Source organism: Oncorhynchus tshawytscha, linkage group LG20, assembly GCF_018296145.1.
Source record: "Oncorhynchus tshawytscha isolate Ot180627B linkage group LG20, Otsh_v2.0, whole genome shotgun sequence".
Lineage (NCBI taxonomy): Eukaryota > Metazoa > Chordata > Actinopteri > Salmoniformes > Salmonidae > Oncorhynchus > Oncorhynchus tshawytscha.
In genome coordinates this window covers 25459484-25473590 of record NC_056448.1, presented here as the reverse complement: position 1 = coordinate 25473590, position 14107 = coordinate 25459484, and the positions used below count along the sequence as shown (strand labels likewise).

The 14107-nt window shown below is 42.0% G+C and overlaps 1 protein-coding gene across 1 annotated transcript in view; it reads left to right on the top strand.

Annotated features, from left to right (window-relative positions):
- The window catches only part of LOC112220333 (whirlin-like), a 141095-nt gene that overhangs the window by 43653 nt on the left and 83335 nt on the right, over nt 1-14107 (top strand). The window contains exons 2-3 of the mRNA XM_024382152.2: nt 10126-10344; nt 10809-10934. Of these exons, the coding sequence (XP_024237920.1) occupies nt 10126-10344; nt 10809-10934 (345 nt within the window). The remainder of the gene's footprint in view (nt 1-10125; nt 10345-10808; nt 10935-14107) is intronic.

The window sequence follows — 14107 nt, the reverse complement described above, 5'->3', positions numbered from 1 at the left end:
CCCTTGTCCGTCGCTCTGTTTGCTTAGAATAGATAGAGAAACCTACAGCCGTGGCCAAAAGTTTTGAGAATGACACCAATATTATTTTCCACAAAGTTTGCTGTTTCAGTGTCTTTAGATATTTTTGTCAGATGTTACTATGGAATACTAAAGTATAATTACAAGCATTTCATAAGTGTCAAAGACTTTTATTGACAATTACATGAAGTTGATGCAAAGAGTCATTATTTGCAGTGTTAACCCTTCTTTTTCAAGACCTCTGCAATCTGCCCTGGTATGCTGTCAATTAACTTCTGGGCCACATCCTGACTGATGGCAGCCCATTCTTGCATAATCAATGCTTAGAGTTTGTCAGAATTTGTGGGGTTTTGTATGTCCACCTGCCTTTTGAGGATTGACCACAAGTTCTCAATGGGATTAAGGTCTGGGGAGTTTCCTGGCCATGGACCAAAAATATAGATGTTTTGTTCCCCGTGCCACTTAGTTTTCACTTTTTCCTTATGGCAAGGTGCTCCACCATGCTGGAAAAGGCGTTGTTCATCACCAAACTGTTCCTGGATGGTTAGATGTTGCTTTCGGAGGATGTGTTGGTACCATTCTTTATTCATCGCTGTGTTCTTAGGCAAAATTGTGAGTGAGCCCACTCCCTTGGCTGAGAAGCAACCCCACATATAAATGGTCTCGGGATGCTTGACTGTTGGCATGACACAGGACTGATGGTAGCGCTCACCTTGTCTTCTTCGGACAAGATTTTTTTCAGATGACCCAAACAATCGGAAATGGGATTCATCAGAGAAAATGACTTTACCCCAGTCCTCAGCAGTCCAATCCCTGTACCTCTTGCAGAATATAAGTCTGTCCCTGATGTTTTTCCTGGAGAGAAGTGGCTTCTTTGCTGCCCTTCTTGACACCAGGCCATCCTCCAAAAGTCTTCGCCTAACTGTGCGTGCAGATGCACTCACACCTGCCTGCTGCCATTCCTGAGCAAGCTCTGTACTGGTGGTGCCCCAATCGCGCAGCTGAATCAAATTTAGGAGAAGGTCCTGGTGCTTGCTGGACTTTCTTGGGTGGCCTGAAGCCTTCTTCACAACAATTGAACCGCTCTCCTTGAAGTTCTTGATGATCCGATAAAATGGTTGATTTAGGTGCAATCTTACTGGCAGCAATATCCTTGACTGTGAAGCCCTTTTTGTGCAAAGCAATGATGACAGCACGTGTTTCCTTGCAGCTAACCATGGTTGACAGAGGAAGAACAATGATTCCAAGCACCACCCTCCTTTTGAAGCTTCCAGTCTGTTATTCAAACTCAATCAGCATGACAGAGTGATCTCCAGCCTTGTCCTCGTCAACACTCACACCTGTGTTAATGAGAGAATCACTGACATGATGTCAGCTGGTCCTTTTGTGGCAGGGCTGAAATGCAGTGGAATTTTTTTTTTTTTTTTTTGGGGGGGGTTCAGTTCATTTGCATGGCAAAGAGGGACTTTGCAATTAATTGTCATTCATCAAATCACTCTTCATAACATTCTGGAGTATATGCAAATTTCCATCATACACACTGAGGCAGCAGATTTTGTGAAAATTTATATTTGTGTAATTCTAAAATAATTCAAAATAATGCTTAACTTCTTGTTTATCCAGCCGCAGTGTCAGCTTTCAAAAAGGCTTTACAGCGAAAGCACACCATGTGATTATCTGAGGACAGTGCCCCGCATACAAATGCATGAAAATCATTTTTCAACCAGGCAGTTGCGACACGAAAGTCAGAAATAGTGATATAATAAATGCCTTACCTTTGAAGATCTTCTATTGGCACTCCAAAAGGTCCCAGTTACATCACAAATGGTCATTTTGTTCGCTAAAGTCTTTCTTTATATCCATAAAAACTCAGTTTAGCTGGCGTTCTTCAGCCAATAATCCACCGGTTTCCCTACATCAAAATGCACATAAAATGAATCCCAAACGTTACTAATAAACTTATCTAAACAAGTCAAACAACGTTTATAATCAAACCTTAGGTACCCTAATACGTAAATAAATGATAAAATTCAAGACGGAGAATCGTTATTGTCTTTACCAGAGATAAAGACATGGAAACACTACAGCCAAAATGAGAGCCACATAGAAGAACTACAACTTCTACCTCATTTTGACAAAAACCAGCCTGAAACTCTTTCTAAAGACCGTTGACATGTAGTGGAAGCCCTAGGAACTGCAATCTGGGAGGATTTCGCCTTTTAATAAAAGTGACAGTCATTGAAAATAGTGGTAGGCTGAAAATGTTTTTTTTTTGGGATGGTTTGTCCTCTGGGTTTTGCCTGTCATTTCAGTTATGTTATACTCACAGACATTATTTTAACAGTTTTAGAAACTAGAGTATTTCCTATTGAAATCTACTAATTATATGCATTTCCTAGCTTCTGGGCCTGAGTAACAGGCAGTTTACTTTGGGCACGCTTTTCATTCGGACGTCAAAATACTGCCCCCTAGCCCAAAGAGGGCGGTTCCATCCCGTTGCCACAATTTCTGTGCTCACGGGGACGTGGTTACTGACTTGGCAAAAGTCTATATGAAAAACCATTGTCTCATTTAGGAGGCTAAAATCACATTTAATCTTCTCACAAATAGTTTAATATTTACTCATATAAGTTTTACAACATTTAGATGTAAACCTGACACTTTGAATGCATACACTTTCAGAGATACAGTTGATTAGTTATACTGTCCTTAATGATATCACATAACAACAACTGATTTGATATGATTATTGTTTAAGTCCCACCAACCATTTCCCACAATATTTACTTTAGAAATATTGTTTCAATGTCCAACCTTTTGATGTTACAGTACTGCAAAATCTCTTTCTGTTGTAACGAAGGGATTTTTAACTTCCATTTCTGCAGATTGGGAGAGAGTTCCTGCAAGGTATTTATGACCATAATAAAACTGGCCAACTCCCCCAGGAGTGGGGGGGGTGTCTTGAAATCTTTTGTTAGCCGGCACCTTTGATTTCCATCCAGGAGGCCAAGTCATGACAGCATTTAGCGCTGTATGAAAATGCCATGTATTAGGCCATTCATACACCATCAATATACCATTCATATACCTGTGATACGTCATTCATATACTGTACCATTCATACATGGTAAGTTAAACACCAGCAATGGAACATATAATATTCTGTCTTTTCCAGAAATGCCAATTCTTGCAATGAGGGAGGAGAAATGAGAAATACATGATAGTGTCCAGGTTAAGTATGTACTGTATGTCTAATGAGAGAATAGACTGGCCCTCATCAACATTTCACCTCATAAGCAGCTTATTTGTAAAGATTGTAGATCTGCATTTCCTGGAATGAGACAGTTATAGGGTGGAACCAATGGCAGAATGAATCAAATTGTTCTTACTTTCCTGCGTTTGGAGCAACGTGCTGATAATTACTCTGAAAGCATTGCATTTTATATTTCAGACGCCTTTCCAATGCCGGCGGGGGGAGGTGGAGAGCACATTGTTAAAGTGTGGCAGTACATTAATGTGTCTATGAGAATATGAACTGTAATTGATCCTCTGTTGCTGATGATAGGAGAAACCGCCAGGCACCGGGCCCACCTGAGACCCCAAATCTGCACTCACATTTCTAAGAAAAGGAGCACATCCATTTGGCTAGTGATTAATTAATAGTTTTTGGGATCCATGGCAAAACAGATTGCTGTGGTAGTTTTCACGCAGCAGTGAAGGTGATTCATAGCACTTCAGGTGTCAAAACTTGCCAAAACTATAGTTTGTTAACAAGGAATTTGCGGAGTGGTTGAAAAACCAAGTTTTTATGACTCCAAACTAAGTGTATGTAAACTTCCGACTGCAACTGTATGTATTCAGACCCTTTACTCAGCACCTTTGGCAGCTATTACAGCCTTGAGTCTTCTTGGGTATGACGCTACAAGATTGGCACACCACTATTTTGGGAGTTTCTCCCATTCTTCTCTGCAGATCCTCTCAAGTTATGTCAGGTTGGATGGTGTGTATTGCTCCACAGCTATTTTTAGGTCTCTCCAGAGATGTTCAGTCGGGTTCATGTTGATCCATTCATCTTTGCCTCGATCCCAACTAGTCTCCCTGTCCCTGCTGCTGAAAAACATCCCCACAGCATGATGCTGCCACCACCATGCTTCACCTTAAGCATGTTGCCAGGTTTCCTCCATACCTGACGCTCTGGCATTCAGGCCAAAGAGTTCATTCTTGGTTTCATCAGACCAGCGAATCTGGTTTCTCATGGTCTGAGAGTATTTAAGTTCCTTTTGGCAAACTCCAAGCAGGCTTTCTTGTGCCTTTTACTGAGTAGCTTCCATCTGGAAACTACCAAAAAGGCCTGATTGGAGGAGAGCTGCAGAGATGGCTGTCCTTCTGGAAGGTTCTCCCATCTCCACAGAGGAACTCTGGAGCTCTGTCTGAGTGACCATCGGGTTCTTGGTCAACTTCCTGACCAAGCCCTTCTCACTCGATTGCTTAGTTTGGCCAGGCGGCTGGCTCTCGGAAGAGTCTTGGTGGTTCCAAACTTATTCCATTTAAGAATGATGTGTGTTCTTGGGGACCTTCAATGCTGCAGAAATGTTATGGTACCCTTCCCCAGATCTGTGCCTCGACACAATCCTGTCTCGGAGCGGAGACTGTTTTGACTTTGTCATTATGGGGTATTGTGTGTAGATTGTAAAGCTTTAACTTAACAAAATGTGGAAAAAGTCTAGGGGTCGGAATACTTTCCAAAGGCACTGTAGCTAATTTGATGCAATAGTAACTATACAAGGTTATAGAATATATAGGAAATATAGAAATGCAAATGGAGGAGGTGTTGCCATGCATCTCCAGAGTCATATTCCTGTTAAGCTGAGAGAGTATCTCATGTCAGATGATGTGGAACTAATATGGCTACAGGTTAATCTGCCTCACCTGAAGCCTATTCTCGTAGGAAGTTGCAATAGACCACCAAGTGCTAAAAGTCAGTATTTGGACTATATGTGTAAAATGTATGTGATATCAAGAGAGGTATATTTTCTGGTTGACCTAAATATTGACTGGTTGTCATCAAACTGCCTGACACGCCCTGGTCGAAGTATTTTGTGTTTATCTTTATTTATTTGGTCAGGCCAGGGTGTGGCATGGGTTTTTGTATGTGGTGTGTATATATGGGGGATTGTAGCTAGTGGGGTGTTCTAGATAAGTCTATGGCTGTCTGAAGTGGTTCTCAATCAGAGGCAGGTGTTTATCGTTGTCTCTGATTGGGAACCATAATTAGGCAGCCATATTCTTTGAGTTTGGTGTGGGTGATTGTCCTTAGTGTCTTTGTTCCTGTCGCTGTGTTAGTTGACAAGTATAGGCTGTTTCGGTTTTCGTTACGTTTATTGTTTTTGTAGTGTTTGTGTTATTTAGTGTTTACGTTTGTTTGATTAAACATGGATCGCAATCTACACGCTGCGTTTTGGTCCGACTCTCCTTCACCACACCTAGAAAACCGTAACACTGCCCACTGAAAAAGAAGCTCCAAGCTGTAACCAGTGACTATGATCTGGTTCAAGTCATTAGTTAACCTACCAGGGTATTTACAAAAATAACTGGAAATAAATCAGCCACATTTATTGATCAAAAAACTTTACGAATGTTGGAGAAATCTGCTCTAAAGCAGGATCCACACCCATTGGATGTAGTGATCATAATTTAATAGTTCCAAAAATTGCACCTAAAATTGTGTATAAATGCTCATACAAGAGGTTTTGATATGATTCCTATGTTGAAGATGTGAAATATATTTGTTGGTCTGATGTGTGTAATGAGGAACATCTGGACGCTGCACTTGAAGCATTTATGAAACTGCTTCTTTCGGTTACTGATAGGCATGCACCCATCAAGAAACTAGCAATAGTAACTAGCAATACGCTGGTGCTAAATATCTCAACTTAAAAGCATAATTTTTCTGACAAATCCCTCTCTCAACGCTAAACTTCATTTAGATCTATTATTGAATTATGTGGCTATTGAGCAAGTTGAGGAGACTAAACTGCTCGGTGTAACCCTAGATAGCAAGCTTTCATGGTCAAAACATATATAGACTCAATGGTTACTAAAATGGGAAGAGGTCTGTCCATGATAGGGCGTTGCTCTGCCTTCTTGACATCTCAGTCGACAAGACAGGTCCTACAGGCCCTACAGGACTACTGCCCAGCTGTGTGGTCATGTGCGGCAAAGAACGACAGTTGGTCTAGAACAAAGCAACACGTATCACAGTTAGATGTGGAGGGAAAGTGTCAGTACCATGCATTTCAATCTCTCCTGGCTCAAAGTTGAGGAGGATTGATTGCATCACTATTGGCCTTTGTGTGAGGTATTGATGTGTTGAAGGTACCGAACTGTCTGATCAAGCAGCTGGCACAGTTCGGACACTCATCGGTATGCAAAGACATGCGACCTGTTGTCTTTAGGTCCAGAACAGAGACTGGAAAACGCATAGTATTAAATAGAGCCATGACTACAGGGAACTGTCTGTAACTCAAGCTAGCAATAAAACCAGTTAAAACCAAGAGCAATAAAACCAAGAGGACTGTGAAGAGACACAGCCATTTTATGTATCTTGTAATGTAATTTGCACTGTGCTATGTATTAGACCTAAATATAATGTGTATGTACTGATATGTAGGCTATGTGTGACGTTGTAAATGTATGTAGTTCAGTCCTTGACTAATCATGTTCTGTACTATGTATGATGTCATGTTTCATGTGGACCTCAGGAAGAGTAGCTGCTGCTTTTAAATAAATACAACATACCAAACCAATGCAAATGTCCTTTCTGGCCCAACTGTTTTTCCCCCTCTCATTTGTTGACTTTGTAATCATATAATCACATTCTGAACATTCTAAACACATGCCACTGCCAGGAAAGACTCAATTACTTCTTATGATCCCCTAATTGGCCCTCTTTTGTTAAGCTAATGTTTACACATGCTCTGTTTAGTACGTCTGTGTTTCTGTTCCCCTGTCGATGCTAACGTTACCACACACACACATTCCCCTCTTTCTCACTGAGCACTGAGCTGTTTCCCTCGTCCCTGTTCATCTCTCAGATGTTTTATAATTCCCTTCGGACACAGCGGTAAATACACAGGGAGTGGCAGTGTGTGTGTGCACGTGTGTCAATGTGTGTGCATTCATGTGTGCATGCCAGTTAAATAAACCGGCCAAGCGATGCCAATTACCGGGAACAATTAGCCTTGAGTGTTTCCACTATAGGAGCCAAGACGTCCACGTAGCCCCATAAACAGTTTTACCAGGATACAAGGAAAGAGCCTTTTCTCTGGGTGGCATAAATCCATTGGTCCTTCTAGAGGCTCAATGTGGGTCTTCAACTGTCCCTACCACAACCCTTTTATCTGAGACACACACACACACACACACACACGCATGCATAGTACTGGTCCTGTAGCATATATGGGTGTGTCTGGATTTTCATTAGGGAACTTGTTTTGTACGGTCTTGCCTGATTGCCACTGTATATTACTTGGCTTTACCATTTCTTCTTATTTCCCTTTATTTCCCATTACCACCCATTATGTGTCGTTGGTGTGGGCCTTACCGATGCACTCCATCAGGCGCTGTCCCAGTCCGTACTTTCCTGCTGGGACACACCACATTAGGACTGCTGCTGCTGCCACTGTAGAGAAGCTCTGCTCTAAATTACTGTTGTTCCCCCCTCTTCTCCTTTTCCCTCTCTTTCCCTTCGACCTTCCCCACTTCTGCCTCTCCTCACATCCCCCCTTCCTTCCTTACTACTCTACCAAACTGTATCTGCCCTTTCAGTTTCCATTTAATCTAAACCGTTAATTTTCCGGGCTTCCTATTCTCTTTCCCCTAAATGCAAAGGAACGTTTCTGGGCCCAGCAAGGCGACACGTACCAGAGGGAGAGAGCCTGTTGGATCACATAAATCACAGCAGTACAGACTCAGAGGCTGCTTGGCAAAGACGCACATCTAGTCCCTTACTGTCAGACTCACTAGAATATGAAGTCTGTTCCTTTATCTGCATCTCCTCCTCTAGAATACTGATGATGTTAGTGCCACAATAGGCTTTTCAGGTGTAATCTCTGCTGACAGAATGGAGGTAGCCAGCTAGCTGACATAAGATTTGGGTCCCAAGATTATTAGGTGAGATTGATCAATTTAGAAGTGTTTGTAATGGCACTTTCATTATGCATCTGTGATTGTAATGTGAACTGTAACTGTAACTAGTGTAACTAGTCCTCTGAGCCAGGTGTCAAACCCTGATGAAGGCTGTGTCTGAAATGTGTTGGTTTTAACAATAAAGATGCTTTAATTTGTTATGGCATTTTTTTGTTGGGGTGGGTAACAGGTCCAGTATTCATTTTAAATTCATATATTCAGTTTACATAACATGTACCCGTGGGCTGACACTCAAAAGAAAAACAAAAGAAATACATACAAAGAAATGATCATATTGATCACACAGGATTTTGTATTAATAAAATGGACATTTAAAGAAAAATAAACAAATGTTTCCACCCCTTCCCACCCCGCCTATCAACACAGGTAGTTGTCAGCCCCCCATATCTCTATCTGCCCACCCCCACCACTTATCCCATAACCCCCCACCCTCATAAACAAGCGAGATACTTTTACATGCACCATCCTGCCCTGCCTCTCGGCGACCAGAGAAAAACCTCCCCATACCACCCTTTCCCCATAGGCTTATATTATTTGTACAGTACGTGTTGTGCTTTATAAGTTGTTTATATTATTCTATGTGTGGGGCTTTATAGGCTATTTATATTATTGTATGTGTGGGGCTTTATAGGTTGTTTATATTATTCTATGTGTGGGGCTTTATAGGCTATTTATATTATTGTATGTGTTGGGCTTTATAGGTTATTTATATTATTGTATGTGTTGGGCTTTATAGGTTGTTTATATTATTGTATGTGTGGGGCTTTATAGGCTATTTATATTATTCTATGTGTTGGGCTTTATAGGTTATTTATATTATTGTATGTGTGGGGCTTTATAGGTTATTTATATTATTGTATGTGTGGGGCTTTATAGGTTGTTTATATTATTCTATGTGTGGGGCTTTATAGGTTATTTATATTATTGTATGTGTTGGGCTTTATAGGTTATTTATATTATTTGTATATGTGGGGCTTTATAGGTTATTTATATTATTTGTATGTGTTGGGCTTTATAGGTTATTTATATTATTGTATGTGTCTGGCTTTATAGGTTATTTATATTATTTGTATATGTGGGGCTTTATAGGTTATTGATATTATTGTATGTGTTGGGCTTTATAGGTTATTTATATTATTTGTATGTGTGGGGCTTTATATGTTATTTATATTATTGTATGTGTGGGGCTTTATAGGTTATTTATTTTATTTGTATATGTGGGTCTTTATAGGTTATTTATATTATTTGTATGTGTGGGGCTTTATAGGTTGTTTATATTATTTGTATGTGTGGGGCTTTATAAGTTATTTATATTATTTGTATGTGTTGGGCTTTATAAGTTATTTATATTATTTGTATGTGTTGGGCTTTATAAGTTGTTTATTTATGAATAAGATTACATGGACAGTGGGGACCTGATCCTAGATCAGCACTCCTACTCCGAGACGCGTGATGCTTACAGCGCTAGGAGAACAGTCTGGAAGACAGGCTTTTTTAGAATCTGACTGTTTGACAGTACAATAAAGGAATAGTATGATTTTTTCACACATGGATGCATTCAACGCAACACATTGCACAAACATGATTGCAGTTACAGCAGACTATCAGAAATCAATGAGGCACAACCCTGAGTGTGTTGCCTCAGCATATCAAGTGTGTGTGTGTGTGTGTGTGTGTGTGTGTGTGTGTGTGTATAGGTGCATGCTTGCATGTGTGAATGTATGATTGATTGCCAGAATGATCTGTATGTACTCCGTGCTTTGAAGTGCTTGCTCATGTATGAATAGATGATTTGGATGATTTGTGAAATATTGACTCATCTCTTTCCCCTGTTCTCTTCTCCTCCCCTACTCCCCCCTCTCATCTCATCCACCTTCTCCTCTCCTCTCCTCTCTCTAGGTGTTGAAGGGCAGTAAGAAGCTGTCCCTGTCGGTGCAGTCGGTGGGGCGAATCCCAGGGGGTTATGTCACTAACCATGTGTACACCTGGGTGGACCCTCAGGGTCACAGTGTCCCCCCTCCCCCTGACCTCCCAGAGCACCGCAGTGCCACCCTGAGACGCACCGACAGCCAACGACGCAGCACCATGCAGATACTGCAGGAGGGAGATGAGAAGAAGGTGAGCCTGTTTACATACATATGTAGACACACGCGCACACACACAAATACACATATACTAGCACTCTAGATCTGTAGGGTCTGCTGTGACGTGCATGGTTTGATCCTACAGCTGGTTGGTTGTTAGGGTGACAGGTCACTGAACACAGGTGCCCACTCAGACTGAGCATTCACATTACCACTGGCCTCTGAAACGGCTTAGTTTAGCATTTAAGAATGTCATTTAGTGTTGGGCGTTTCCAGATTCAGCTGTTCAGGGATTTCACATAAATCATAATGTTTTATGGTCTCGACAAATTAGTCCACTTCACTCTTCTTAGCCAACAATAACTCACTTACAAATAGCTGCTCAATTTGTTGTAAAAAAAGACAGGGCATTCAGAATCTTAGACAATGCGGGATGCTTTTTGAATGCTTTTTTTTCTGTCAAATGTCTCTCTCCCCCTCCCTCCACTTCTCTGTCAGGTGAACCTGGTATTGGACGATGGCCGTTCACTAGGTCTGATGATCCGGGGTGGGGCAGAGTATGCCTTGGGGATCTACATCACCGGAGTGGACCGGGGTTCTGCCGCAGAGTGTGGTGGACTTAAGGTAACCACCGACATGGCCTGCGTCCCAAATGGCACCTTTTCCCTACATAGTGCACTTCTTTTGAACCTCTTGCGACATATGATAAGACAGGCATGTTAATTAAGAAGGTCACCAGAACTGTCCATAATGCTGAATATCATTCTCTCTCTCTCTCTCTCTCTCTCTCTCTCTCTCTCTCTCTCTCTCTCTCTCTCTCTCTCTCTCTCTCTCTCTCTCTCTCTCTCTCTCTCTCTCTCTCTCTCTCTCTCTCTCTCTCTCTCTCTCTCTCTCTCTCTCTCTCTCTCTCTCTCTCTCTCTCTCTCTCTCTCTCTCTCTCTCTCTCTCTCTCTCTCTCTCTCTCTCTCTCTCTCTCTCTAGTTTATCACACATTAGGTCATTAGGGGACAGTTGAAGTGTGGCCACTGCTGAAGGATCAGACTCCCATCAATGGCTCACACTCATGGCAGGATATTGATCCTCCGTGTTAGTAGCGACTGACAAGACCTCCCAAGGGAAATTTAGGGTGAGAGAAAGCGAGAGCAGGAGAGAGGGAGGGCGAGAGACAGAGGTAGACAAAGATGGAGAAGGAGGCTCAAAGGCTCAACATCATCATTACATTCGAGAGGGGCTTCAAGGGAAAAGATGTCTGTTTCTTTCTCTCCATCCACCTCTCTTTGCTGTGTTCCAGACTCTTGTCTTTTTACCTCTGTCCATCTTGCTCCCTCACTCCATCTCTCTCTTGCTTTCTCCTTATGCTTCATTGTCATCTTAAAAGACAATTTGCCTGTGTGTGCTTGTTGAGTGGAGGGGATTGTTTTGGTTCTGTTTTTTCTGAAATCTTCAACTAGTAATTTATTTTTTTATTTTTTACATCTCTGAGTTTTGATGCATGGTGGTTTGATGTGATTTGATAGGGAAGGCAATGTTGTCATCTGAATATATTGAAATGGGGACATGGCTATGGACCAGTTATGTCCTCTGTTCTAGTGAGCAGCATGTAGACATTTCACTTTAGGCCATGAGGAAAAAGAAAGGGGAGGCATTGGAGCAGGATCTAAATATAGCCCCGTCTCTGATGGGTTGGGCCCATACCTTTTTTTGACAGGGGGGAGAATGAACAACGCTTCAATGGACACCTGGTATCCTGGTGCCGAGACACACGCTTTTGACAACTTTCAGGGAGCATAGGTCAAAACACGGACACGCACACACTCCCACACACAATGGATTCAACATGCATCCATACAGTATGCTGCAACCTTAATGTGCGTTATTACCGTAAAACTTCAATTAAATGCTGAGTCTCAAATAGCCGCCTGTCCCTTTTAACAGCTGGCCAATGGCACACATTTCAGCAAATAAAAGCCATTGCTATTAATTCAAGTTTTACAATAGTCTATTCCAGTGTATAGTTTTGTCAATTTTGGTGTTTTTCTGTAATGTTCCAGCCCTGTGCTCTGTACTGGCCCCCTGTGCTCTGTACTGGCCCCCTGTGCTCTGTACTGGCCCCCTGTGCTCTGTACTGGCCCCCTGTGTACTGTTATGAGGGACAGTGGGGTGGGAGACCCAGCTCCCAGCTGGAGCCAGCTGGGCTGACACTTTGACTGATGGGGTTATTACAGGCGTAGCAGGCAGGCCAGGGGCCGTCCATCTCCTCCCTTGCCCCTCTATGGAACGGACCTGGCCCTCCGGACCTCGTTGAAGACCTTTTTGCGGCCCCCGGGGTAAAATGAGTTTGACACCCCTTAACACTACCTTTGACGAGAGCCCTATGGGCCCTGGTAAAGGTAGTGTACTAGATAGGGAAAAGGGTGCCATGTGGGATGCAGACAAGGGGCTCTATTTTAACTAATCTAATGGAATGGGTAAGCTAAGTGAATAGCGGTAGCTCTGTAGGTTTGGGGGTGTGTCAGAAAGATTTTTGCCACAATTATGGTTTGCAGTTGCTGGCAGGGGCGTGAAAGGGCTGGGTTTTTCTGAACAAACAAGTTGTGGGTGTGTCGAGGCTTGCTCCCTCCCTGGCCAATCAGAATGTGCTCCATGGTTAAATACGTGGTTGCTTCAAGTTGTGTATTTAAGGCATTTTATGTATTGTGTTGTCATCAACTCCAATTGGAATGTTAGTCCATTATAGCCTAGTCCGTTAATTAGCCTGCCCCATTTGCAAAATATGTTGAACATGTTTGCAGTCCATATTGTTCTAATTGCATTGCATCAATATAACTACGGCATTCACATTGATATAGAGGCTGGGGATAGACATGCCAAACATAGTTAAGAAGCAAGATGCAATTTAGTAGGTTATTGATAAGGTCTTAAAAGACTGTATAATTCTAACCAAATCTGAATACAAACAAAACAACAACTTACAGACTTTGGCAAAAGGTCAAATCAACAAAACACAGTTCAAACGGTTTGTTACAGATTCTATATAGTTTTGGAAACAGAAAACTGTATGTAAATAAAATGTTTCATCGATGAGAAAATTTTCAGAATGTCGGCCAAAATCCATCTCGCACCATCTTCTCCCACTGGGCTTCCTCTCATCACCATATTTGGTATTTTTTATTTATTTTTATTTCACCTTTATTTAACCAGGTAGGCAAGTTGAGAACAAGTTCTCATTTACAACTGTGACCTGGTATGAGCGGAAACGTCAACCGGATGCTTCACATTTATACATCCGGTGAAATATTTCATTTTTCCAGCTGTGTGTTAGCGCTCTATAGAGTGGTGAGGAAAAGGAGGAGCTCCGCAGACTCTTGTACCCCTTTCAGATATGGTTTGTCTGAAAGGGTACACTACGGCTTTTTAAAAGGCACCACAACACCTTCTCTAAAGATAGTTTTGAAGCGCCACTGAACTGGCATTTATCTTGTCTGTAAAGTAATGCCACTTCTGAAGCAGAACTAAAAAACATCATACCAGTCGCCATAGAGGGACATGAAAGCAAGAAAGAGGGTGATGGCAAAAGCAAGCCAGTATGACGGTATGAATTGCTATGGTGATTTCAGTAAACAATCAGTGAAAATCAACATGCGGTAGATATATAACAGCACGGCAGATGGCAAACGTTTAAATAATTTGACTCAGGCGACAAGTCCTGTCTACTGTGGCAGCTGACAGCATTCAAACGCCAACCTCAATGGCATTTGTGCTCTCATTGAAAACATCGAAACACTTCACAAGGCAAC